The sequence below is a fragment of the Oculina patagonica genome, chromosome 2 (genome assembly GCF_052425735.1).
Source record: "Oculina patagonica isolate OP01 chromosome 2, crgOcupat, whole genome shotgun sequence".
Classification (NCBI taxonomy): Eukaryota; Metazoa; Cnidaria; class Anthozoa; order Scleractinia; family Oculinidae; genus Oculina; species Oculina patagonica.
This window is the reverse complement of record NC_135759.1, coordinates 18819037-18844345: the sequence shown is the minus strand read 5'-3', so window position 1 is coordinate 18844345 and position 25309 is coordinate 18819037. Positions and strand designations below refer to the sequence as shown.

General features: G+C 38.3%; 1 protein-coding gene across 4 annotated transcripts in view; it reads right to left on the bottom strand.

The window, feature by feature from the left end:
- The window catches only part of LOC144643374 (myoferlin-like), a 74098-nt gene that overhangs the window by 33610 nt on the left and 15179 nt on the right, over window positions 1-25309 (bottom strand). For 2 of the 4 annotated variants that reach the window (XM_078502584.1, XM_078502585.1), the window contains exons 12-34: window positions 23542-23628; window positions 21696-21746; window positions 18083-18129; window positions 16942-17024; window positions 16184-16233; window positions 15664-15717; window positions 15154-15222; window positions 14818-14861; window positions 14624-14700; window positions 14039-14139; window positions 13220-13333; window positions 12451-12550; window positions 10580-10782; window positions 9976-10082; window positions 9625-9709; window positions 8715-8825; window positions 7652-7804; window positions 3773-3922; window positions 3083-3163; window positions 2221-2300; window positions 1627-1741; window positions 587-689; window positions 65-195 (exon numbers count right to left, since the gene is read on the bottom strand). In XM_078502584.1, coding sequence (XP_078358710.1) covers window positions 65-195; window positions 587-689; window positions 1627-1741; window positions 2221-2300; window positions 3083-3163; window positions 3773-3922; window positions 7652-7804; window positions 8715-8825; window positions 9625-9709; window positions 9976-10082; window positions 10580-10782; window positions 12451-12550; window positions 13220-13333; window positions 14039-14139; window positions 14624-14700; window positions 14818-14861; window positions 15154-15222; window positions 15664-15717; window positions 16184-16233; window positions 16942-17024; window positions 18083-18129; window positions 21696-21746; window positions 23542-23628 — 2196 coding nt within the window. The remainder of the gene's footprint in view (window positions 1-64; window positions 196-586; window positions 690-1626; window positions 1742-2220; window positions 2301-3082; window positions 3164-3772; window positions 3923-7651; window positions 7805-8714; window positions 8826-9624; window positions 9710-9975; window positions 10083-10579; window positions 10783-12450; window positions 12551-13219; window positions 13334-14038; window positions 14140-14623; window positions 14701-14817; window positions 14862-15153; window positions 15223-15663; window positions 15718-16183; window positions 16234-16941; window positions 17025-18082; window positions 18130-21695; window positions 21747-23541; window positions 23629-25309) is intronic. The other 2 variants (XM_078502586.1, XM_078502587.1) reach the window with 1 other exon arrangement.

Here is a 25309-nt window from a genome sequence, read left to right as displayed (position 1 = left end):
CCACATTATGTCTCCCGGCCGAAGTTCATTTTATTTTAACTTTCTGAGTAACTTGGTACTCTACCTGTTCCTGTTCCACTTTAGGACTTTTCGTCACAACTCTGTTTCTGACCCATCTCCGTCGCCGACACAAGTGATATGTCTTCTCTACTGGTCCATAACCCCCAAACGTGGCCTCTACTGTATACTCAAAACCTGAAACAGAATGGCTCGTCAGGTATAAAATTAAGGGCTGTATACCCAAGACATGAGATGTCACGCTTAGTGGCCACTCCTGCTAGGTTGTCGATTTAACAAAAATTGAATTTGAAGTATTATTCGTAGTTCTGTTGGCAGCACAACAGAAAGAACAACAACAATATCAAAGAAAGGTTGAGGAGCAAAATAGGAAAATGTAAAGCAAGAATAGGTAAGTCTACACTTGGGACAAAGTGGTTCACGCCACTGGAGCTAATCGCTGATTTCGTAGCTTGTAACCTTCCACAAAAAAGGTGAGAAAACGAGATTAACCAAGGAGCAAATAAGACAAAAAGACAACAATGGAATTACTTAAGATAAAAGAGAACAAGATAAAATAAAACATAACCATCTTCATCCACGGCTCTGTTCAAGTCCACTACCCAGTCTGAGGTCCATTCCCAATCTTCTGGGCACGCGATCTCATCCCTGGATGTCACAGCATCACCACGCTAGGAGAGAAATAAAGGTGTACTCGACACGGTGGCATACATACTAGTTATGCAACGCTTTCGAGTGGTATACTGTGGAATATCCCACGAGTCACTTGTATTTCTCAGTATACACACGAGCCTTTAGAGGCGAGTGTGTATACGAAGAAAATACAAATGACAAGTGGGATATTCCATAGTATACCACGAGAAAGTGTTGTGTAACTATTTTATACCATGCCATAGAAAATACGCTTACTAAATTTCATCGAGAATAAGATCGCAGCGCACGATGGGAAGGTTGGGTTGAATACCGCCGAATATACAACGGCTTTCCTGTATTCTGATTGGCTGTATTTTCTATGGCATGGTATAAATGTAGATATAAAAGGGACAAAGATGAAGAGCAGGATAGCTGTATTATAAACAGAGGTTACTTAAGTCACATGTAACATCTCTTGCCATTACAAGTAACATTTTTCGTTCATTTTATTACGGAATTGCATTTAGGCAGTACAACTATCTATGGAATCTTGGATTACAACAGGTCTTGATTGACTCTCATGAAAAATCGTATGTTTGCGGCAGTGAAACATTAAATCAACTCTACAACCCATTCAAAACACTTGTGAACAATTCTCAAGGCCATTAAATCATACATAATGTAATTTAATCGAACAAAACCAGTAGCAGATATAGCGAGTCCCCGCCCCTCCCACTGGTTGTGAAGGCTGAATGGCCAAAAAATTCCCCTTCCTTTGTTGCAAAATAGTAGCTTCTTCACTACTGCAAAAGTCTTCACTTTGGAAAGCGTTTGAAAAGTCTCCCTTTTCAGCAAAAACCACCAGCGCTTCCTTCATTTTGATGAGTAGGATTGGCAAAAAAGCATCAAGCATATGCACATTTTAACAATAATATCTTTTTAAGGACAAGGTCTAAGTTTTAACTCAATATTTACCACATCTGTCCAAGGCACAGAGGAAGGTCCCCAGCTACCACCTGGGAGACGAGACTCGTTTTCAAACACATCCTCAAGGAAGCTCTTATGACCACTGTCTCGATCGTACGTCATGCTGTTAAAAGGACACATTTAAACATCAACCAGTGTCGAAAGTAATTTACGTTTGCTTTGGTGTTGCATTGCTACCTTAATGACTGGTTTAAACCACTCGCGCCATATTCTCAGACAATCAGACGTAAAACCAAAACCAATCGTAAATCGCTTGCGAACGTTTTCCCGCCCTTCGTGTCGGCTACACGTATTTGCGTCGACTTTGATTGGTTTACTGGAATTGTTTGCGTCCTTTGTGATTGGCCAGAATAATTACTTTGGTTTTGGTTTTACGACCCTCAATTAAAAACTGCACTAAATATGGAACAAGACGGATAAATATACAACGTTCGCAGCAGTTCCCTGCGCAACTTCGGAACGGCCAACATGTTCTCTACGTGGAAACTCGTATCCACAGAGACAGTGCCGTTAACTGCTCCCTATTGTCTACAACATTCCTATTTTTAAGCAAGTCATATCTCTTCGGATTCCAATGATTACCTGAGCTCTGGGTTCACAAACCAGTCTGCATCAAAATGCCAACCAGCAGGAGGGACAAAATAGTCTTTATACAATTTCACCTGAAATAAATTATTAGCGCATTTTAATCGCTTAGAAAGAAGTGACAGGACACCCAAAATACCCACATTTACAGAACAACAACAACGTTTATTAATTTTATAAACGGCAGAAAATGTAAGTTATTTACAATAAACCACACACACAGGACCTAAAACAGAAGAGAAAAGGATTTCCACTGACGTTTGCTATGTTTACTTAGTGGTTTAACAACAAGATGCTATGTGATTAATAACAACGAAAACTCATTGTACACTCAAAGTGTACCTTTTTGTAACTTTACCCACAAACTAAATAAATACTCCCTGTTTGAAATTTGAACCTACTTATATGCACATTTTTCATGTCATATAATAACCCTCAACACCACAACTGACAAGTAACCTCTTAAACTCAGGGCCGTAACCAACAAGAGGCAAGACGAGGCACTTGTTGGTATGCTCTGCAATACCTTATGAAAAATGCTTAAGATAGAGTTTCAGAGCTTCTAGTTTTCCAAATTTTCTTGAGGGCATGCCCCCAGAACCTCCTAAGAAGATCTTGCCTCGTCTATGCCAAAGGCCTGGTTACGGCCCTGCTTAAACTACCTTAAGCTAAATTCTTCCTACCTACATATCCATGAATCCTCTAGAAGCACTGTTTCTACATAACTACTTCAACTCCAAATCCTATCTGCCTAAGTCTCCGAGCTATAACATTCACAAAATGAATCAATACAATGCAACTGATATTCCAAAGACAATTGTACAGAAATTGGAATTGAAAACTTAAGAATCGTTCTTACATCTCCTCGAGCATTTGACCAGGAAGGGCGGGGCAGTCCTTTTGAGGTCCATGTACCGAGTACATTCATCTGGTTTTCATACTAGATTAGAAAGAATCCGAAATGTCACAAGAAGATAACAAAAGGGCACTACTCTTTGTTTGTTTGTTTGTTTGCTTGCTTGCTTGCTTGTCTTTCTGTCTGTTTGTTTGTTTGTTTTTTTGTTTGCATAAGTGCCATTGAATTTCTAAGACTTTAAGGGCATGCCATTGAACCCTACATACTACTTTTCTTACAGTAATGCCCAGGTTTAATGCAAACGTTCTTCAAAAGTACTTCATATACCTGTACGACAGTGTTATTGGCCATTTACATGTATCTTCACATTTGACAGAATTATGTGTTTTGGTAAATATATATCAGTGAGGGCAATTTGTTTTTCCACTCAAAAGACGGACGCTCCCCATATATACCTCCACATCTTCCAAGTACACCGTATGTACTACTTATGGGTACCGTGATGGCAATCGGCAGCAAATTCCCCCCCCCCCCCTCCCTCCTCCTCCTGTTCCAAAAAGAAGATTAAAATAATCCAGGCCTAGCAAGTAAACTGCACCCTAGCAGAAAGGACATAGCAGACATCAAGGTGGATCTGATCATCGGTGACCTGACCTTCAAATCAAGAGTAGTAGGCTAGTGGAGAAAACTTACCGTTTCAGCATAAACGCAGAAGTCGCCCTCCGTTTGCTCCCTATTGGTCCAATCTTCTTGATGCTTCTCAAGGCCTAACCAGATTATCATTCGAACATGAGCAGGCACTTCTGGAAAGTCTTCAAGGTTCGTTTGTTTCTTTCCTGGGTACTAAGAGGAGAACAACAAAAGGGAAAGACCAATAAGGAGCTATTGTGTACTTCAATTTAACACAAAATTAAGACAGCTCTGTCTTCTTGCGGCACTTCTTCAAATGAAAATAAATTCGCTTTTGAAGTGGATTAGTTTTTTTTACATTGGCATCAGCAATGGCCGGTGGTGTACAAATAAGAAATAATTAACTTAACGTCTATGTTCTTAGCTCTATACCGTATTTACTCGAATAAGCGCCGCGGCGCTTATTGAATTTTCACGCCTCAAGTGCAGCGCTTATTTGAGGGCGTATTTGTATTTGTCTCTTGCTGAGACAGAAGTGGCGCTAGCTGTCGTGGCAAAGTTTGGGGCCTTCACAACACTTACAGAACTACGTATTGTAAGAGTGTTGAATAGAAAAATCTCGATGATTTGGTAAGAGTGCAGAATGCAATATGGAACAATTGAAAGTATGATGTTTTATATATGTTCGTGTTTATTTGCTTTATTTTACTTTCGGAAAAACTGTTCACAGGCTACTTGTATTCTTTCCCAGGTGTTCCTTACGCTAATCTTTGCAAACGTATCACGACACTTTTGTTCGTTTGTAACAAAATACTTTTGTCTTCCTTGAAAATGCGATAACATGAAACTTTTGTTTTTTGTTTGTTTTACGGCGGCATCGATGACATTTGTTTAATTTAATTACGTTACGGTTTAGACTGCACGAAAGACGATTCTCAAAAATAGGGCCCCAATGGGTCCATGTGTTTTGCTGCTAGAGCAAAGTCTTAGGGAACATGTTGATGAAAGACAAGTGAGTCGAGATTGAAATCCAACGTCTTTTATTGTCTGTCACTTGTGTGCAGGTTAATAATTGCACTATATTGTAGTCACTTTGTGTTAATTCAATCCTGATAATTTTACTGATCAAAATTCAGAAATTATAAATAATCGCACGCGCACCGGCGTACAACAACAGAAAGACGGGGTTGAACGTAACGCAAAGTTCATTTTGAAAGCGAAAGTTTACAAATAATTATTATCATTCGTCAGTCATCCCTTCACGCATGAACACTCGTCGAATTTCAGTGTCTTCACAACAAGATCGGAAGATCGATAAGGACCAATTTTTGATTCTGCGAAAGTTCGTTTTCTTAAAGTTTTAGAAATTTGTGAAGTTGGAGGATTCACTGAGGACTGCGTAGCCGAAGATGCAGTGGCTCGCTGGACATCAAATTCTATTTTTCACGGCGTTTAATTAATCTTCACAAAATAAACATGTGGCGCCAGCGCGTCAGTCAAAAATTCATTTTTCAAAAAACTTTCCCTTTCCAGCTATTTTAGCGGGGCTTATACTATAGTACCTACCTGTCAGTCGTAGAAAAGCTGAAATTTAAGGATGAACTGTTTATTAAATGAAGACCGTATTATTTTTTAATAACTAGTAAACAAACTGGTCGCCACGCATTTAAACACGAACTGACGAATGTTGCATCTGATGCAGTGAATCTGGTGAATGAGAACTTCCTTTAATATTTCTTTGTTTTCGACGGTGTGAACCACTGAATAAGTTTCTTTCCCATTGTGATGTTACTAGTATTAATTCGTTTCTAGCTGTCTTTTATATAGCTCGAATACAGCTACAATTAGCGGTGCAGCCTACCAGCATGGTATATTCCTTTCCAGCTGTCTTTGCGTGACAAGTTACACGTTCATACATTTTATTTTAAAATATGAAGTTCAGAGTTAATACAGTACTAGTATGCTGTAGACAGTGTAGACAAGGTGAGGGTAAGTTTATTTTCAAAGCGAAAGTTTACAAACTGTGCACTAACCGGTCCTTTGGAGAAAATATTTATGACCTTCGGCGAGGTTCCAAGTCTTCGCTCTTTTCGTAAATGATGAAAACTGCAGAATAATTTTCTCATAAAACTGGAGTGGTCGCGCCACAGTTTGTTTTCTTTCCCAATGCGATATACTTTTAAATCGGTTTTCTGTTTTCCAACGTGTCCAACGTGGTTTGCGTTCGAATACTTTGGCCCGTAACTTCGAATGCGATCAGCGCTACGGTTCATTGGTTTCGATTTTGTTTGTTCATGGATTTGATTGACATCGGTAGTTCAGATTTCTCCTCTGTTACGGCACTTACACCTTACGGCACTTACCACCTTACGGCACAAACTTCAGCTCTCAATGTGTTTTGCTTGCAGCCATTGCGGCTGCAGCAAAACACAAAAACTAAAGAAACAAATCTAATCAAAAAACATATTTTTCGACAGGTTTTTTAAAACGCAGTACAGCTAGGATATTTGTTTCCTGGTTATCAGGTGTTCACGCCGAAAATCCCGGTGCAAGTTTTTGCATACCTAATTACGAAAGCGATGTGAAAGTCTCAAAATCTAATTTAATTAATTTGCGGTTTTTACTTGGCGCCAAGAAGTCTGCAAGAAGCCTACCGCAAACACGCAATACAAGCGATGTTCATGATAGTTCCAGAAAACAACGTAGACTAATCTGCGCATGCGTTTGGTGTAAATTACGTTGAGTAGTACCACAAGGAGAGCAAAGGGTTTTCTGAAACAAATATATACGTTTGAGATCTTCATATGAAAGTAACGTAGATGTGCTCCAGGTTTTACCTAGGGGTACGGTCAGGTGCTCCCCACCCCCACCCACTTCACAAGAAATAATTAATTAATTGATATTAATTAATTAATTGACTATTAAAGTTTACACCATAGCGCTTTAGGGGTTTAGGGGTTTAGCGGACGACAGCCCCAACAAACCATCACAATAGTGCATTCTGCACTAAAAACTAATGGGAGAGCGATAAAACAATCACTCATAACATCGCTTTTGATGCAAAGAAATGTTAAAGCTTGTTCTAGAGTTGCTTTGTAGTGCCGTTTTAAGTTAAACGAAATTCTTCAAAAAAGCGCCGCATCGGGACTGCGGCGCTTATTCGGGGGCTGGCGCTTATTCGAGTAAATTTAAGGTACATGTACTTTCTTAAAGTGGTATGCCCTTTAACCAAGGCCACCAAGCAAATTCTTTGCAAATTGACCAATAGTGTTTGAGTGTTAAAACGATAAAAAAGTTCATTAATTCATTGCTTCTGTAGTGTGCGGCTTGCTTAGATTGATAATTTGTCGGAAATCTATTTTTAACATCCGAGGTTTTCATTTAACAATTTGCACAAAATTTTGTTGGATGGCCTTGGTTGAAGAAGTCACACTGTAATGTATATTCTTAAGGTGGTGTTACACCGGACAACTTGCAACAACAATTTTTTGTGCAACAATGTTTCGCTAAAAAGCGAACACCATGTAACATGGTACCGGGGACGATTTTTCGCGCAACTTTTGACTCGGCAACACGTTGGGAGTTTTTGAACCCAGGTCAAAAACTCCTAACGCAAAATGACGAATATTAATTAAAGAAAGTTGACTTGTGTAACAGGTTCGCCGTCGATTGTTCGCGCAACACCTTCCCAGAATTCTGTTAAAACATGGCCTGGACGAACGCGCAAAATGTTGCGAGTTGGAGTTGGGCTGAAAATCGTCTCGTGTAACATGCATGTTGCCAAGTACACTTTGTACGATGTTGCGCGAAAAGTTGACTCGTTTAACATACCACGAAAAGTTGACGCGGTGTTGCGCGAAAAATCGTTGTTGCAAGTTGTCCCGTGTAATATCGCCTTCAGAGGATCACATTATTATCGAGTATTTGTGTTCACTGTATTACCTTCATGAACATGTTGAAGACCTTGCCACAGTTCTGACCACAAGCGTCCGATGTTGGCGAGAATAGAACCTCATTGGCTGGAATACGGAAAGATGCGATTCGTTTGGTGCCACTGATCAACCAGATGACAACATCAGGCATGCTGTTCTGAGGCTAAAAATAAAGAAACAGGACAAAAAATATGTTCATGAATAAACACTTTAAAGTCGGTTATTTAACCAGACAGGAACAGTCGAGAAGACATTTGTCTAGAAACATCTAGCTACATAGCTTTTACTGGTGAAACCATTTTGCAAACAACAGAAACAAGTTCCATAGTTCCAAGTTCCTTTTACTGGTGAAACCATTTTGCAAACAACAGAAACAAGTTCCATAGAATGTCACTAGTACAAATAACAGTTTTTGTAATGTTAGAATTGAAGAAAAACGAACTGCGAGTTTATTGAACAGCTTCAAAAACCTCTGATGTAGATCTTTTCATTCTTGCACTGATATTTAGATTTTGGGGTTTTTTGGCCAAGAAAATTGGCTATAAAATTTAGCCGTGTCTTTATCAGATATAAAGACAATAATTAAACATTAATTTCCTTTGTATTTTCATTGTTAATGAGTTTTCGAAGTACGTATAATTATAACTTTACTCTGGAAGTTAAAGTTTATAGATAAGATGCTGACAAAAATAAACCGGAAGCCTTTCTTTGAGCACTTAAACAAAGATCTTTAAGGCCCGTTTACACAGGCGATTTTTGTCGCGCAACTCAATGCAATTTTTGTCGCGCTGAAGTTGCATCAAGTTTCGAACAGGTTCGAAACTCCTGCGATATCGCGGCGACTTCATGCAATTTACAAACTCGCGCCAATTTCATGGCGATTTTATAGCCTCGATATCGCGGCGACTTGATGCAACTTCGGCGCGACAAAAATTGCATTGAGTTGCGCGACAAAAATCGCCTGTGTAAACGGGCCTTAACCTCTGTACGATTTGTGTCGTTGGGTCAGATTCAGTGCTTCAAAGTAAGCACGGTATAGAATTTTGTGGTACTGCAAAGTACCGGGTACACACCTCAATAGCCAAATCTTTCAGCCTCTGCATGTAACCCTCGATTTCTGACATAGCTTCAGCAACATCAGTCGCACTTTCGCGAAGCCCGGACGCCTCTTCCATGATGGCCAACTGTTACAAATAAAAGATTACCACGTGTTTAAACTCAAAATGTACATGACGATAAACACTCTAGATAAATGATGGAAGGTTAACCCGAGAAACAAAAAAATGATACATGTTTTGTTGACAAGAGAAAGTTCAGTTGTCCAAAGCAGGGCACGAAATTAACTTTTTTCTTTCAGTAGTCACTTGGCTTCTAAATAATAATAATAATAATAATAATAATAATAATAATAACTTTATCTAATCACGGTAAAAAGTTTAAAGCTAAAAGCCTGTGGAGCCGTGTACAAATTAAAAATTTAAAAAGACATAAAAAAGACATCCTAAAAATATTAAGAAGATAACAAAATTCACTATTATAACAACAAACACTCTAGATAACGAGTTGGACTTAAATGTTTCAAACTGGAAGCCAATTCCGAGAAGTTGGTTGCCAATCTCTTTTAAAAACAAACAAAGCATTTTCTATGAATCATTTTACTAGAAAGACACTTTGGGGCTCTAAATTTTATTTTATCAGTATATTTTAATCGTTGGTACACTTGAGTTTTATTTCAGCGTTTACCAGGCTTCAGGCCATAATCACAAATCGTACCATAGATCGTAGCATTAAGTATATCACAAGCCATGTTGTAGTTGCCATTTCGGCAACAAACTTTCAGGATTTGGTAGCCAAACTGGAAAATTTAGTAGCATTGACTCTTGTATTAAGAGCAATGTCGTGCCCTAGTTAGCCTGTAATTGTGATCTCATTTTAGGAAAAAAAGTTTGAAACAGCACATATTTGATATCTTCCCACACACACCTTTTCCATCATTCTTGTCTCCTGAATCTTTAAGTCCAACTCGTTCACACCAGGGGTGGAACTGTCAATCCTTGGTAAAGGTTTTCTACAAGTGAGCAAAAACTGGTTATATCATTTCTTTTTATTCCTGAGGAGCAGACACTGTAAAATACTTCCACAACTGAGATCAGAGGTGGCAGAACGTTTTGAAACGTGGGGGCCCATCATACTCCAAGCCAGGCACATTCGCCCCCCTGACAAATGTCTTTAACAGTGTCCAGTGTGTCCATTACTAGCTAGCACACTAGCGATACTTTAGGTACTGAAAACCCCCCCCCCCCCCCCCCCCTACGCCCCAATGCTTTCACTTACTTGCAATCACTTATGAGCTGATCTAACAAAGCTATGAGAAGTGAGGCTGTTTCAGCTGTTGGTGCATTAGCTTCTAGACTCAGTTGAACTTTTTCCATGTTTGTTTCCTGTTACAAGACAACAATAAATGCAAAACCTCGGTTAGTCTTTGAAAAGCCATTGTTCTCCTCGCATTAGCTGCTTTTATCCCTAAGTTGTTTACGTCGTCTAAGGTAAATATGACAGATGCATTAATGTCTGATAACCTCTGCTACAACGTGCGTTGTACATATTCAGACCTACTTAACTCACTTTCACGTGTGAGACGTCAATTCATACAGTATAAAAACGGGTCGTTCTTAACTGGTTCGCATTTAGTTCTGACATTGAAAACCAATCTCTTCTGATAAGAAAACCTAGTCTTTTTTTCCAAAAAAATCTTGTTTTGTTTGTTTGTTTGTTTTTGGGTCGTCTAATTTCATACGTCACGTTTTTAAACTGGACAAAAATGCCTCTGAACAACTTGAACATCTCTACGATAAATACAGCCATTGCAACTCAAACCATTTGGTGCACAAAGCCCATGCAGCCATGAAATAATAAACTGACAGACAATCACACTCACCAGTCGTTCACACAGCCTGGTCAAGATATTCAAGTTGTCCAATCTGAAGGATATATCTTCCCAATGACTGTCCACAGATACACAAGGTTTGGTGTCTCCCCATGGAAGGTAGTAATAATAACAGCCATCATACACTGCATTGGTGGGCGGAGTGGTCGAGGAGGAAGGAGGGACTGATTGATCAAGCTTGTTACCATAGTTTCCTGATGGCAAATACTTTTCATTAGTAAGGGTTGCCTGAATCTATAATACAACTGTAATACACAGAGCACAAAATTTTCGCTAATTTCATGTCAGTATATCAAAGCCGTCAGTTAACAAATCAACAACATTTTTCCATGGTCTTCCCTCTTGTAGACCATAAAAATGACGTCATAAAATGTTCAAAACTCAAGTAGAACGACGAGCCGTTAGGCGAGTAGTTTCACTGCAAAGTTTTGGACATTTTATGGCATCATTTCTATGGACTTTAAGAGTGTAGACTATGGGAAAATGTGGTCGATTCGTTTTAGACCATAACACGGAAAATTTACCGGTGAATTTGATGAATCAGTGCAAAGCCGCGCGCGTGTGACAGCTCGTAAGACTGAATTTTTTTTTACTTGAAGCCGACAAATGTGTGGAAATTTCGATATTTCGTCCTTAATCCCAAGTGCCTATTAACAACTCGCTTCGTTGTGTGTTTTGGATACGTCGCGTCAATATGTCAAGTTTTCAGAAATTTGCTTTGCCTAGCGTTACAGCTTACGTTACTTTCATGGTCTAAACTCTCATCGACCATAACTTTCGACCAATGAGCGCGCAAGGATTTTCTCAGTTATGGTGTTATAGGGAATCACCTGTGAAGTGTCAAGAGGTGAAGGCTAATGGACAGTAACAAAAATAGATTGATTTCGACAAAGGGATTTTACAGACACCAATGGGTCTGCTAGTGTCAAGAGAGGTGTCCATCTGTGGGAGATGTCTGTTAGTGGAGACTGAATGGCGACTACAGTCAACTTGACAAAACGAACTACGCCTTGCATCAAACAGGTGCTCCTAGACAATTTCCTAATGGCTTTTATTTGAACGGGCCAATAAAAGTGCTGAAGAGCTGTGTCAAGTTCCACGTTCGCTTACAGACAACCACCTGATCTGCCTCTCTTACCTCTTGCATTTAAATCCTTTCACTCCCGAATTTGTAACGAAAAACGCCTTTTTTAGCCGTTAAGCTCAATTTTTGGTGCTATGATCCTGAATTTTTCTGAACGTTGCTAGAAAAGCACTTTTTCACACTGCAGCAACATTTTGATAAAGACTCCATGTAAATTGTGGACTTTTTTGCTGAACCGTTCCGATTTGTTTTTCTTGTTACTTTTCCTTCCCTTTTTTCGGCTTTCTTGTTATCGTTACTTTCTACTCTCATATCCTTTCTTTTGGCCGAAAACGTTTTGACATAATCATTGGTAAACCCTGAAAAAGGGAGCTTGTTCGATTACAGATGTATTGGCCTGTTTAAGCACCGATTTTGCACCAAAAAAGGATCGTGTTTTTCTTTGATTAGCTCTGTCAAAATGCAACCAATATTCACAATGAACAGTCCTGTAGACAAGTCATTCCTAGCTCTATCAGCTGCTTATCACAAAAATCCACTGACGTGCTTATTGATGACATCACAAGTGGTTTAATGACCGCGCCTCCAAACAGCGCCTAAAATACGCGTTTAGGAGCGAAAGGGTTTATTAGCCATCTGTAATCTTGACAGAAACAGAACGTCGTCAGAAAGTTTTCAGATGGCAACTATTAATGAATATCTTTGCGAGGAGGCAATGGTACAGTATGCTACACTATATAAAGAGTTCTTCAATAGGTTTTAATTACGGGCCACTAACCAATGCTGACTTCAAACTCCACTGGTCCATCAGTAGACGATACCATGGTCGCCTCCAAGAAACACGCAAAGAGCTTGAACTTACGCCTGCGTAAGTATGGCTGGAAAGATAAACACACAGCAAAAAGGTGACAAACTATGAGATGACAGTTAAGTACAAAGTAAATGGCGGCAATGTAATGTTTCTAACAATTACTACAAAAATAAGCAAGTTGGAAGCACATGAATCCTTTAGACTGGGCTCGATAAAAGTTACGTACAGTTGTCTAGGACAAGTGGTTTACCTATTGGGCAAGTTACTTTTTATGCTCGCTTGCCCAATAAGGCAAGGGCCTAGACATGCCAACTAAAGCCAAGATTTCTTGGTGACAAAAAATAAGGTATGTTCAAGTCTATGTTTGAGCCCAATGGCCTACCAGGCTGGAGCTTATCCTGGTCTCCGTAACATGAAGCGACTATACGTTCTTCTACTCCCCCCCCCCCCCCTGCCTGGATGGGATGCTAGTCTATCACAGGGTTACACCCCAGCACTAAATTTGCCAGAACCCATTTTATACCCATTTATACACCTGGGTGGAGAGAAGCACTAAAAGAGTAAAGTGTCTTGCCCAAGATCACAACGCAATGACCCCAGCCAGGGTTTGAACCCAGACTGCTCGATCCAGAGTCCAGTGCACTAACCATTAGGCCACCGCGCCTTCCACAACAGAAGTTAAGCTTCTGACAATTTTTTTTTGTAAGCACTCAGCAAGGGAAATAATTCACTGTACCTGCACACGGATAATCTCATGACTCTGAAGATCCTCAGCAGGTTCTTTTGATGATGGTCCCAGTTTAGTTTCTAGCTCCACCAACACTCTACCTCTATAAGCAACTCCTTCACCCTAACAAATGTATCATGGCAGAAATTTAGAAACAGATAATGCGATGCTACTGGTATGGCCATTACATATTACTGGTAAGAACAATTGCTGCATAGTTACTGTTAGCTAAGTTAAGAGAGGGCCAATCTGCAGAATTTGACTTAAACACAGTTACAACCATAGCCAGAAGTAGTTGTAACACTTAATACATTCATGCTTACTTTATGCATTTTTGGAGGTCCCCTCCCTCCGTTCAATGCACATAGTAGAACCCTTTGTGGGTAAGGATTGTTAGGGGCTCAATATTAAGAAGGCGAGGGGGCAAAAAAGGAATAACTTTGGTAATTGTGTTGGACAACGCTTTTGACGAAGGTTGCAATACAATACAATTCAATACAAATTTTATTAACACTCCCCAGCAGGGCTTTTCAGTGCTAATTGCCTAATATAAGATTTAAAAAAAATTACAAATTTGCTTTGTGGACTTTGCACAATTTTTGTCTTGTGGGTCAAGGCTAGTTTGAAGCAGTTGTAGGTAACAGTGTACCCACTATTATTCCAAAGTACACCATAACTAATTTACATTCCCTGTAAGTTTAGAACTAGTAGCATAGTATCATAGGGAAGTCCACAAAGTTGGTTCTTCTTCTCCCAGTACTTTAAGACAGTACACGTACTATGTACATCATACAGGGGGAAAGTAAATGAAAATGTTTGTACACTTACAACTCCCAGATTTAAGTCATCATATTCATCAGGCAGGTCAGAGTACTCTCTGGTTGAGCCATAAAAGTTGATAAAAGAAGGACCAAACAAGGGGAGGAAGCCTGGAAAGAATTAGAATCAAAACATGACATATGACAAATGAAAACAGCCATTTTATCTTTTCTAATGTTTATTGGTAATAGTCCTGTGGCCTGTTCAGCCGTCTTCTGAAACAGAGTTCTTATCTCTGTTTTTTATTTTAATTTAACTGTTGAATTCCAATGACATTAATAGGTGTATAAATAGACAACAAAGTCCTCATCGCTGTATCTTATTTAGTTAAAGCCATAACAAGTTAAAACCTTGGGTATGAAATGCTTACTTGATAAGACATATCAAAATGTGAAAAATTAGGTGTAATATAGTTCTAAGTACATGTATTTGGTAATAAAAACTTGACCTGTAATATGTCAAAATACACCCTGGTAGCCTCAATGCCCCCCAGAGAACATTGAGGTTGAGGGTTTTTTTTCCCTTGGAGCCAGTCAGTAAGTTCTTAAAAACCAAATTGTTAGTGTTGAAGACCCAATGTACTGGTACACTTACCATCGTCACCCTGTCCAGAGATAGCAGATATTGGCAAGTAACCTGTACCAATACAGTCATCGGCTGTCAGTCGATCCCTGGAATCAAATATGACAAGAGCAATTAATGGCCAAGAATAAAAGCTGCATGTGAACCAACTCCCGAAATTACAAAGTTAGACCCAGAAAAAACTCTTTGTAACATTTCAATCTTACCAGTCAAATATCTGTAGTTTCAGCCTTTCGCACATGGATGGGAACTGCATGAAAAGATCAATTAAGACATGTTGGCAAATTGTTTCCAGCAAACTAACCAACTAAAGCCTTCTACAGTCAACTCTCGTTAGAGCAGACACGCGCGGGGCGTCGTTTAGTGTCCGTTATAGCGAGAGTCTGTAATAGTGGGAGTCGTTTCCAGTCAAACCTCTTTCGCCGGGGATCTGGATTTTGTCCGTAATAGCGAATGTCTGCAATAGCGGGGTGTCCGCAAGGCAAGAGTTGACTGTAATACTAAAACCACAAAAAAATCTGAAGTTCATACAGGAAGCTTACCTTAAATTGTACATTGAGCTCTGTGTTAAACTCAGGGTGATCTGAATTGTAATGAACTCTTGTCTTTGCCTGTTAAATGAAATTATTTTCAAATTTAATATATCATGTACTGCTAATTAATCAGCAATCCCCTTAGAGAAATCGTTTGTACTTCCCCCCCCCCCCCCACACACACACACACACACCACTTCTCCCAAGACCCCACTAAGGACTCACACCTTGCTGGGACGTTACATCCATTGGAGGGGGACAACCATTACACAATTTACAATTGCTTGAATCAGCTGAAACTTCGCTAATAACAAGAAAAGTCTTTTGGCAAGTAACTTGTGCCAATGCCGAGTCGCAGAAAAGGTGGCTTATTTAATTGCAAAGATCAAGCTGCACAGCAATTTTTGCCTCAATTATTGCTTGCAGTTGTAACATCACTAATTTTTAGAGGTGGAATTTTAATGTGAGCATAACAATTGTAAATGCAACAGCATACAGTCATGTGACCAACATTATTACCTTTCGTCCAGCAAAATTAAAGACAAGGTAGGGATCCACAAGCTCTTTTTGTTCCTGAGAGAAAAAGGAAAATATCATCACCAAATAATCTTGGCTTTCTGCAAGTACCCATAAATAGCAAAATTCAACTCATAGAAAGTTAAATTTAAAAACAATTCGTGTCTACTATAACAAGGATTTAAAAAAGTGCCTTAAAGTTGTACTCACTAAACTAAACATCTCATCACTGAGAAAATGAGGGGAAAAGAAGATGAGAAAACTTTAAACTTGATTCAATGATGACCAGTAGTTATCAAGACGTACAGTTTCAGGAGTTGATCTCATTTCTATTATTTGGCAATTTTGCACAATTTCCCTTCCTTTACATTCATGTAAGTATAATGATTATTTCCACTGCACCTGTTTCCTGACATATGCTAGGAGGTATAAGCGAGGTATAAGCTGCGACAGGCAGCTTTGCCATTGCCAATTCTAGAAATCTAGCGATCTTTTTTCAATTAAACAAAAATACTCAGACTACCTCTCCAACATGAAGAACTTTTTTGACTCCTTCAAAGAACCCAGAGTCCACTAGGATAGATAACAAGATAAACTCAGTCAACTTTACAATTTACAACAGTGGAGTAAAGGTATTTTTAGTAACAAATTTATTAAGATAGTTTTTACTCTGTCATTTGTCTGCTTGACAAAGTATTGATTTTCTTTAGCTATTCAGCATTTCACCACAAAAGTGTAACACACTCAGTATGTAAAGAAAGTCCTGTTTGATAGCCCGCGTTTAGTGGATTTTCCTGTTGGGCAAACAAGAAAGGCTTGCAGCTAGCACAAATAACTCCAACTTGCATTGCCCAAAGGGCAACCTAGAAAATCTACTTTCTTTGCACCATGAAACAGCTTGTGTCATAACTTCAGCAATTCAGAAAGGTGTTGCAGATGAAGACTATGGGAAATTTGCACTGTGTCAGTTCTGTATATATATACAGTCCTGCCTACTAACCATTCAGGAGCCCTTTCAACTGTCCTGATTTCATGCCACAATAAGTTGCTGACATGATTTTTTATTGCCAGATTTTTGGCAGACTTTGGGTACAGAAAAGTTTCATACGTTTTTTGTATGCTATTGGCTGCAGATCAGGCTTGTTAAGTCTTACCGTGGGTATTTCGGCTCAACCAGACATGCCTCACATGTCAATGAGGTGTACCCAAAATATACGAGGTTTAAACAGCAGCCACAAAAAGTGACCCTAACAAAGCTGTGTCCCATGACTGATAACTTACTTTGAGGGATATCTTCAGCTCTGTAAACTTTCAGTGAGAAAACAGCTGGACGCAGCATCACACCTGAAGGCTGCAGCAAGTTCCTAAAATAATAATGCACGGGAAATTTGTTAAAAGGATACATTTGTGGTATCAAGCCCTGAATTTTTATGGTACATGCGAGAAGGTACTACTAGGCAGACTTTAGTTAGCTTGAGTACTAGACAAAAGCTAATGTTATATAAATTATGAAAATGGGTGAATAGGAAGACACAGTGGCCTAAGAGTTAGCACGCTGGAGTCCGGATCGAGTGGTCTGGGTTTAAGCCTTGGTAGGGCCATTGACTTGTGATCTTGGCCAAGACACTTCTCTCACAGAACTTTTTTCCCACCCAGACGTATATAAATAGGTACTGGCCAATTTAAGGCTGGGGGTAAACCGGCAATGTACTTGCATCCCACGAGGGGGGTTAATTACTCCTAGTCACTTCATTCCACAGAAATCCAAGTTAACCCCCACGACTAATAATAGGCTCAAATGCTGACTTAACCTTTAGTTTGGCAAGACAGTAAAGACTTCAAAGAAGCCAAGAGAAAGTCCATTTTTCTAAAACAAACAGCAACCAGTTACACTGTATGCATATTGTTACTTTGCCTTGAAGGACATTAGTCTAACAGGTTTCCCCCAGCCTTAAGTCAGCCCCCCCCCCTCCCCTCCCAACACTTTGTCCACCTGGGTAGATAGGGGTAAAAAAGGTATGCATTCATGCCTAATGGCACATCAGGCAAGAGCTTATCCTGGTTAAAGTAGCATGAAGTGACAAGCTACAAGTATTTCTACTCCCCCTGGATGGGATAGGGTTACCTCCAGCAGTAAATTTGCGGGTATCCATTTATACACCTGGGTAGAGAGAGGTACTATGAGAGTAAGCATCTTGCTCAAACCTGGACCACTCAATCCAGAATCCAGCAAACTAATCATTGGGCCACTGCACCTCGGGTGTATAGGGGGAATGTGAAAATAAATGACATAGCACAGGAGAATATGCAATTTTAATGTCTGGGTCTGCCATACAAACAACTGAGCCAGTCCATACACGCCTCCAAAATGACTATACATTTAAAAAGAAAAAATATACAATATCTGCCAGCCTGTACTTACGACTCAATATCATCAGTGTCATCTTCAGTTACACTTTTAGAGGTAGACTGCAAAAAAAAGTGAAAGCCATTAGTTATTAAGGCTAAACTGCATAAAGCTTAAACTTGAATATTTAAGATGAGGGTGATGATATCGTATGTGCCAACAATCTCTTTCAAAAAGACTTGACACGGTGGCATCTATTTGCGTGACATGGGAGTGCGCGTGACATTTATATCCTTCCACCCCCCTCTCCCCCGCACAATGTTGAACTTTGAAGGAATGTTCACTGAAACTTTTTTACGCGACATTGGAATGGGGAGGGGGGGGAAAGGAAGAAGGATCTGTTATATTAGTCGGTTCTAAAGGGTTACGAAATAGAGCGTATCCAATTTTGAAGGAGTTTCTCAGCAATTTTGCAAAGCATTGTCTATGAGACATTTACTGTACTATTTGCAGTTAGAACATTCTGATTTGAATGCAACAGTGTGCGATGTTTGCATATAACATGTCATTATTTGTAAGGACTATTTCACATGAGACTGACAACGTATAGGAAAACTGTGCTAGGAAAGCAGGTTTTTGGGCATTGTCTGAATTGGGCATATTGACAGAAGTGTACGACAATAATATAGCCGATTACAAATCTGCATTCGTATTTCACAACAAAGTGGTCTAATTGAATTGCAAACGTTCTTGTTACCTAGCTGTTATTTCCAGCTATGTTATGCATTTATTGCTAACGTGTTGAGATGGTTATTTACTGTGTCAAGCGACTACGAGATACCGCTGACATAAGATATTTACGCGGCTACTGTCATCATGTGAATTGCTGCACGTGGTGCGAATGACGCCAGCAAGCGAAATTTTTAAGCAAAACGTTATTTAGCTGTGCGGAAACCTGATTTCCTATGTACTATATTTCAAAGATCTTTCTCTTGGTTGTTATTGTGGTGGAGTTTTATTTCAAGGGGAAAAATCGACAATCGAAAGGTAGATATTTGATTTCAGTCCTAATTAGCGCATTGCTTTATTAAGTTCAACGCACAGCAACATACGCTTATCTTGTTGTTTTCAGGACGCTTGGATCAATTCATGGAGTGTCTTCAGGAATATAACAGCGACGTTGAAGAGAATGAAGGTTATTTGCCATGTAGGGATGGAGAAAGTAGTAGGAAAAACGAAAAGGAGACTACAAAACACATTGCGTTGTTGATCAAAGGGAAACAGACATGATGTCTTGTCGCTGGAAAATACTAAACTTTAATTACCAAATTCCGCAAAATGAGCAGCTAGAAATTCCTAGTTGTCCAAGGTGCTTTGCATCTCTTATTCTACAATGAAGTACCTCTACTAGAATGATCTTTAACTGCGTAGGTCATCAACACGTTGTATGACGGTCTACAGTGACGGTCTACGGTAAGATAATAATTTTCTTTCAGTTATCTTTTTATCTCTACCGTAGACCGTGAAATGATTGTAGACCGTTACCAAATCTGTTGTTAACTAGATATGATAGCCACATTTCAGGCAAATATCTCATCAAATACGATACTTTTTATTTGTTATTCGTTGTTTACAAAAGTACGCGTGAGAAGTACATTTTTAAAAACATTTCAAATACAACAAAGAGAATGTAGCCGGGTTGGATTTCACAACTGTAAATAATACTTCCATTTTACACTACCATGTACGTTTTAATAGAAGCCGTAAAAATCAAGTTTACTTCAGTATACGAAATGCAATCAGTATTTCGTTCTTTGTCCCTTGTGTTTCAAAATTAAATGAATGCGTTTATTCATAGACTCAATTATGTTGTCAATTGAGCAACGGCTCATACCATAAAGAGTTGATTGAACTCTTTCTGCGAATTGAGTGTATGTCTCAAATGTTATATTCTCTTCAAGCGCTTCCCGTTCTAGCTTTCTTTTAACTAAGTGAAAAACATTTTCGATGGGATTTAGATCGGGACTTCTCGGTGGGATTTTAAATAATTTTGCGCCCACAGCCCGTAAAGCTTCGCGTGACTTTGCACTGTTCTGACTTGGATCGTTATCTTGCACGAAGTGCTTTGAGTGTGGCTTACGGCTTTTTCGATAGATTCGAGGGAAATTCTTCCTTATGAAAGAAGCAAAAAAGTCATCGTTCAAATGTTTGTATTGCTGGCAGAAAATTACACCCTGTCCGTAAGATATTGCAACAATAAAGCGAACAATTCTACCACCAGTTCCTGCATGAGATCCTTTTGCGGTACATCCAGCTTTTAAGCCTTCTTCTCTTTTCCTCCAAATCTTTCCTTTCGCAGCACGAGCTTGATCATTTGGATTGTATTTATGATAAAAGGTGACTCCATCTAGGTAGAAGCAAATATCTTCCTTCCAAAAATCCCGATTATAACGTTGTAAAAATGCACGCGCAAACTTTACGCGTCCCTTTCTATCCAAACGGCTTAGCACACCCTTTCTCCTTGCTGTTGCATACCTGAATCCCATCCTCGTCAGAGTCCGGTATACAATGTACTGTGCTTTGGGAAACTTCATTTACACCTGATTCCATTGCTATTCTTCGGCAAGAGAAGTTTCCTTCTTTTTCCCGTAATCTTTCTATGGTTTTCTTTAGCTGGCGTTCATCACGCGCAGTTATTTTCCGTGGCCTCCCAGGCGATTTTTTGGCGGTTTTCTCCTGCATTTTGAGAGTCCGATATAACGTTGCTAGGGACATCCCGCATTTCCGAGTTATTTCCTTTACACTGACTTTCCCTTGAACGCGTAGCAAGTGCGCCAATGCCTTTCTTTTGGCATCTATTCGGCCTTTGTAAACCATCGCCCGTTTTTGTTGCAAAATTTGATGTCGTCACAAAGGAGAGAAAAATATTCCATTTGTTCTAACGTGGTATTTCTCCTAAGTGGCATTCGAATTGCATTTTTCGAAGAATTCTTATCGAACCAGCATTTCTTTTTATGGAAATGATGTCAAGTTTCTTTTAATATGAATTTCGCCTTGAGTTTATTGCCTTTTACTTGCAGGTAGCGGTTTTAGACAATCTCTTTTAAAAAGACTTGACACGGTGGCATCTATTTGCGTGACATGGGAGTGCGCGTGACATTTATATCCTTCCACCCCCCTCTCCCCCGCACAATGTTGAACTTTGAAGGAATGTTCACTGAAACTTTTTTACGCAACATTGGAATGGGGAGGGGGGGGAAAGGAAGAAGGATCTGTTATATTAGTCTGTACTAAAGGGTTACGAAATAGAGCGTATCCAATTTTGAAGGAGTTTCTCAGCAATTTTGCAAAGCATTGAAGGTATAAAACAATGATAGAATGATAGGTAATGTTTTTGTTATAACTGTCAGCTGATATATATCTGACATATATAAAAGAAGTCTGTCTGAAAGTCTTAAAAGCCAAAAAAGGTTGCATAATTTACAGCATGATACTCTCCATTTGAATTAAACCCTCTACTTGTTAATAAAGCATTTGTGTGTTTGTTTGTTTGTTTGTTCGCTTGTTTTAAGAGCATTATCACTTGTTCTTAAAAACCAGGGGAAAATTATCTTGTCTCATCCTTCCCTACGGGTGCTACTGTTATTTTTATTAAGCAACAAACTGGTATAAATAGCAATTAACTTACCGGAGCTTCATCACCGGGGCCCAGAACCATGACTGTGACTTTGACATAACCCTGGAGAAAAATTGATACAAACATTTAGAAATAAGTAAGAGTTAAGACTGAAGGGAAAGAAAGTGCAAAAAGAAATTAGAGTGGATGCCAAAAAAAAAATACTTTAAGTGTGATAAGAAAATAATAAGTGAATGGAATAAAATGAACAAACATTTAGCATTTTAAGTAATCATTTATGTCTGCTGAATGTGTTTACACGCAATGCATCAGAAGTTAATAAATGCATATTTATTATTTCCAAGAATAGAACATTTATTGTTTTATACATTTTAATTATATATAACATATATTAAATAATTATTTTTTTGATGACCTTTAGAGTAACAGGAACTACTCTTAGTAATACACTTAGAATTAAAACTAGATATTTAATTGAATCCTTATGCCTTAATTCAAACTTGGAGGATTGAATTTTACACAAGACTGGCAGAACACTTTAAAAATAACATGGGAAAACATGTTTGCATTTAAAACAAGCAAAAGCACCTTTCTTGAAACACAAATACAAGTTTATAAGTTGATGGGTTTAAAAGGTCGACAAGGTAAAGTCTTGTTGTATTTCCCTGTTATTTCTTGCTCTATAATATATTAAAACTTACAATATTTTACTCAATTTTTTTAACATACATGCAGCTCAATGAAGGGACCCTACTTTCAAAATCTTTTACATTAAAAATTTAAATAAGAATAGTCTTCACAGAAAGCATATTTTATTAGTTACTGTAACTTGTGTTACAAGATACAGATAATGTTTTTAAAACATGACGCTTGTATATAACAAAGATATTCTAATTCTTATGAATAAGTCAATGGCAATATTTAGTTTGTGTTAGATGACACTACAGATTTTAACTAAGGCAGAAAATATTGGAAAATGTTTCTGTTATTAATAAACTCGTTAAAAATGTGACATCCAATTACTTTTTTACTGGGTCTAGACTTGAAAAAAATATTTAAAACTACCAGTAAGCATACAAACATTTTAATATTAAACTTATACCACATATATGTGCCTTTTTCAGATTGATGACTTGCAGAGTTTAATCAACTGAAATAATTACAACATCATTAGCAAAAAAAGAAACATTTTATTATTGGAGCATCCTATTAAACATAAAGCACTTTTTTGATACGTTACAAGCTTAAGGTCAATATCATTTAATTATGTACAACACGTCAGAACAAATGTCTATCTTGATTAGGACTGAGTTTTTATTTGTGCATTTGAGATTCTTTGCCTGTGTGTTTATAGCTATCCTTACATCATGCCTCCGGAATGGTCATGTTTTTAATTGCACCTGATGATATTTTAGTTCCATTCACAATGTAGTAATTACAGTAATCAAGTGTCATTTTCAACAAAAGCAAAAATTTAGGATAGTAAATTAACTTCCATCAAAATGCTATTGAAAGTAAAGCTTTCTTTTATTACCATTTCAAACTTTTAAATCAAGCCTTTTAAGTTTTTTTTAATACAATGTAATACAACGTATAAGTTTAAGTTCTGAAATTCATATTCAATACACTATGTCATTGTCACACAAGTTGTCACAATTAATTTTTTATTTTTTATTTTTCAGTTCATCAAAACTTTCTGAATTATTTTCTGTGATAAATGTCTTTTCACTTCAAAAATTTTAATGATTAAAAAATCATTTATTTTTGGAATTGAATTTAGGTTGAGTTTAAAGTTTTCAAATGTTGCAATCCAATGTTACAATATTTAATGTTTCAGCAATCAAGAGTTTAACAAATGAGCAAAATAACTGTGATGAAACAGTGACATGATATTTACTGCTGGAATTCCGCCACTTTTTCTGCCGCTTGCTCCTCTTGACTTTCCTGTGTTGGGTGTCTCCTCATTGTCATCGTCATGGTCTTCCTGATATTTTAATTAGTCACTTACAAAATAAGCAAAGTGTACAAAAGCAACAGTTTTCACCTGTCACTCTGCAAGCTTTGCATTCCTGTGGCAGGTCTAGGGGAAAGGTCCAGGGGGTACTGACCTCACCCCAACCCCAAACACATCAGTCTGTATTGTTTTAACTACTTGTTTAACACTGAAATTCTTGCATCAACGTGATCACATATCCTATTCAACTGGTTAAATTTATTTTAATAAAACATACAGTTCGTTTTGCCACCAAACTAAATTCCAGGCATATTCAAAAATGCTATTATTTTATGGTACCAAGCACCAAAGGAAGATGTTCCAAGGGTGCATTGTTTATGAGTGAAAATCATGCAAAGGGCAGACTGACATTAAATCAGGAATATAATGTGCAAACGATGCAATAACTTTTCAACAGCATTTTCTGAATCAATGTTTGGACCCCCTTCCTCCTCCCCAATCAAATACCAGGATCCGTCCCTACATTTCTACCCATCTTTACAAAGATGGAATAAATCAAATTGGCTTTGATGCAACTACTCAGACATGTAATGATAGAAATCAATCTCAAACATACAGTATTCAGTGAAAAGGTATTAAATCTCAATCTATAATATTACCTTTCCATAAAAAAATATTAAAAAAATATCTAAAAAAACTATGTTTTTAAACAATACCTGATTATGGATCAGTGTGAGCATGCTCAGACCCACCAAGGAGGCTTTTATTTATTAGAGCATGGGGGAAGGGCTTGGCAAAATCACTTGGAGTGGCTTCCAAATATTATCCAAACACCCCCACCTTCCTTCCTTGGTATGCAAAAAATGTCACTCCACCAGTATTTCACCTTGTTTTTTTGTTTACTTATTTTTTGCCTATAAATTAATGCTGTAACCCCCCATTAAGCTTTCCAAAATAATGTACCCCCCCCCCCCCACAATCTTGCCACCACCCCCATGCACTTATAAATGAAAGCCCCCTTATTTAATAACTATATAAAGGCTGTGTTAAAATGGAATAATTAAATTACGCTAACATTATAGCACTCTAATGGCTTCTGTACGTATTGCATGCCTGTGACGTAAGCTTATAATTGCAAATGATGAACGGTGACCAAGAGTGTAAATGCAGTAAAGCCGAATTATATTTCACACCTGAACCAATTTTAGTACAAAGTGCAGCCAATTCTCTGCCTATTGGAAACCGTACATTCCAAATTGCATTATGTAGGTTGCATCTGTCAATCACTCTTGGTTTCCATCAACTTTGATTGTTAGAACAGACCATAGTCTCCTACCAACCATATCAGCCAATAGGCTACCTCAAGCTTTGTAGCAAGTTATTCTGCTCTTAAACTATTACTTTTAGATTTTACTTTATTATCTATAACTAAATTCTTGCAAGGTCTGACATACAAAATTACCAACATTAACATTAAAAACTAAAAATATTTTCCTGTTATGCGTTAATGTACAACATGGTAATAACATGTTCCCCGACCTGGAGGTTTGCGCTTTCGGCGCTTCTGTTATCGTGAAACGGTGATCATTTTTCCTGGATCCGCACCTGAAAACAATGTCCCATCCACTACTACATGCAGCTAGGTATAGCTTGATGTAAATACTATTAATAATACATTTGTACTCGCTGTTCCTTGATCTACGCTATTTTT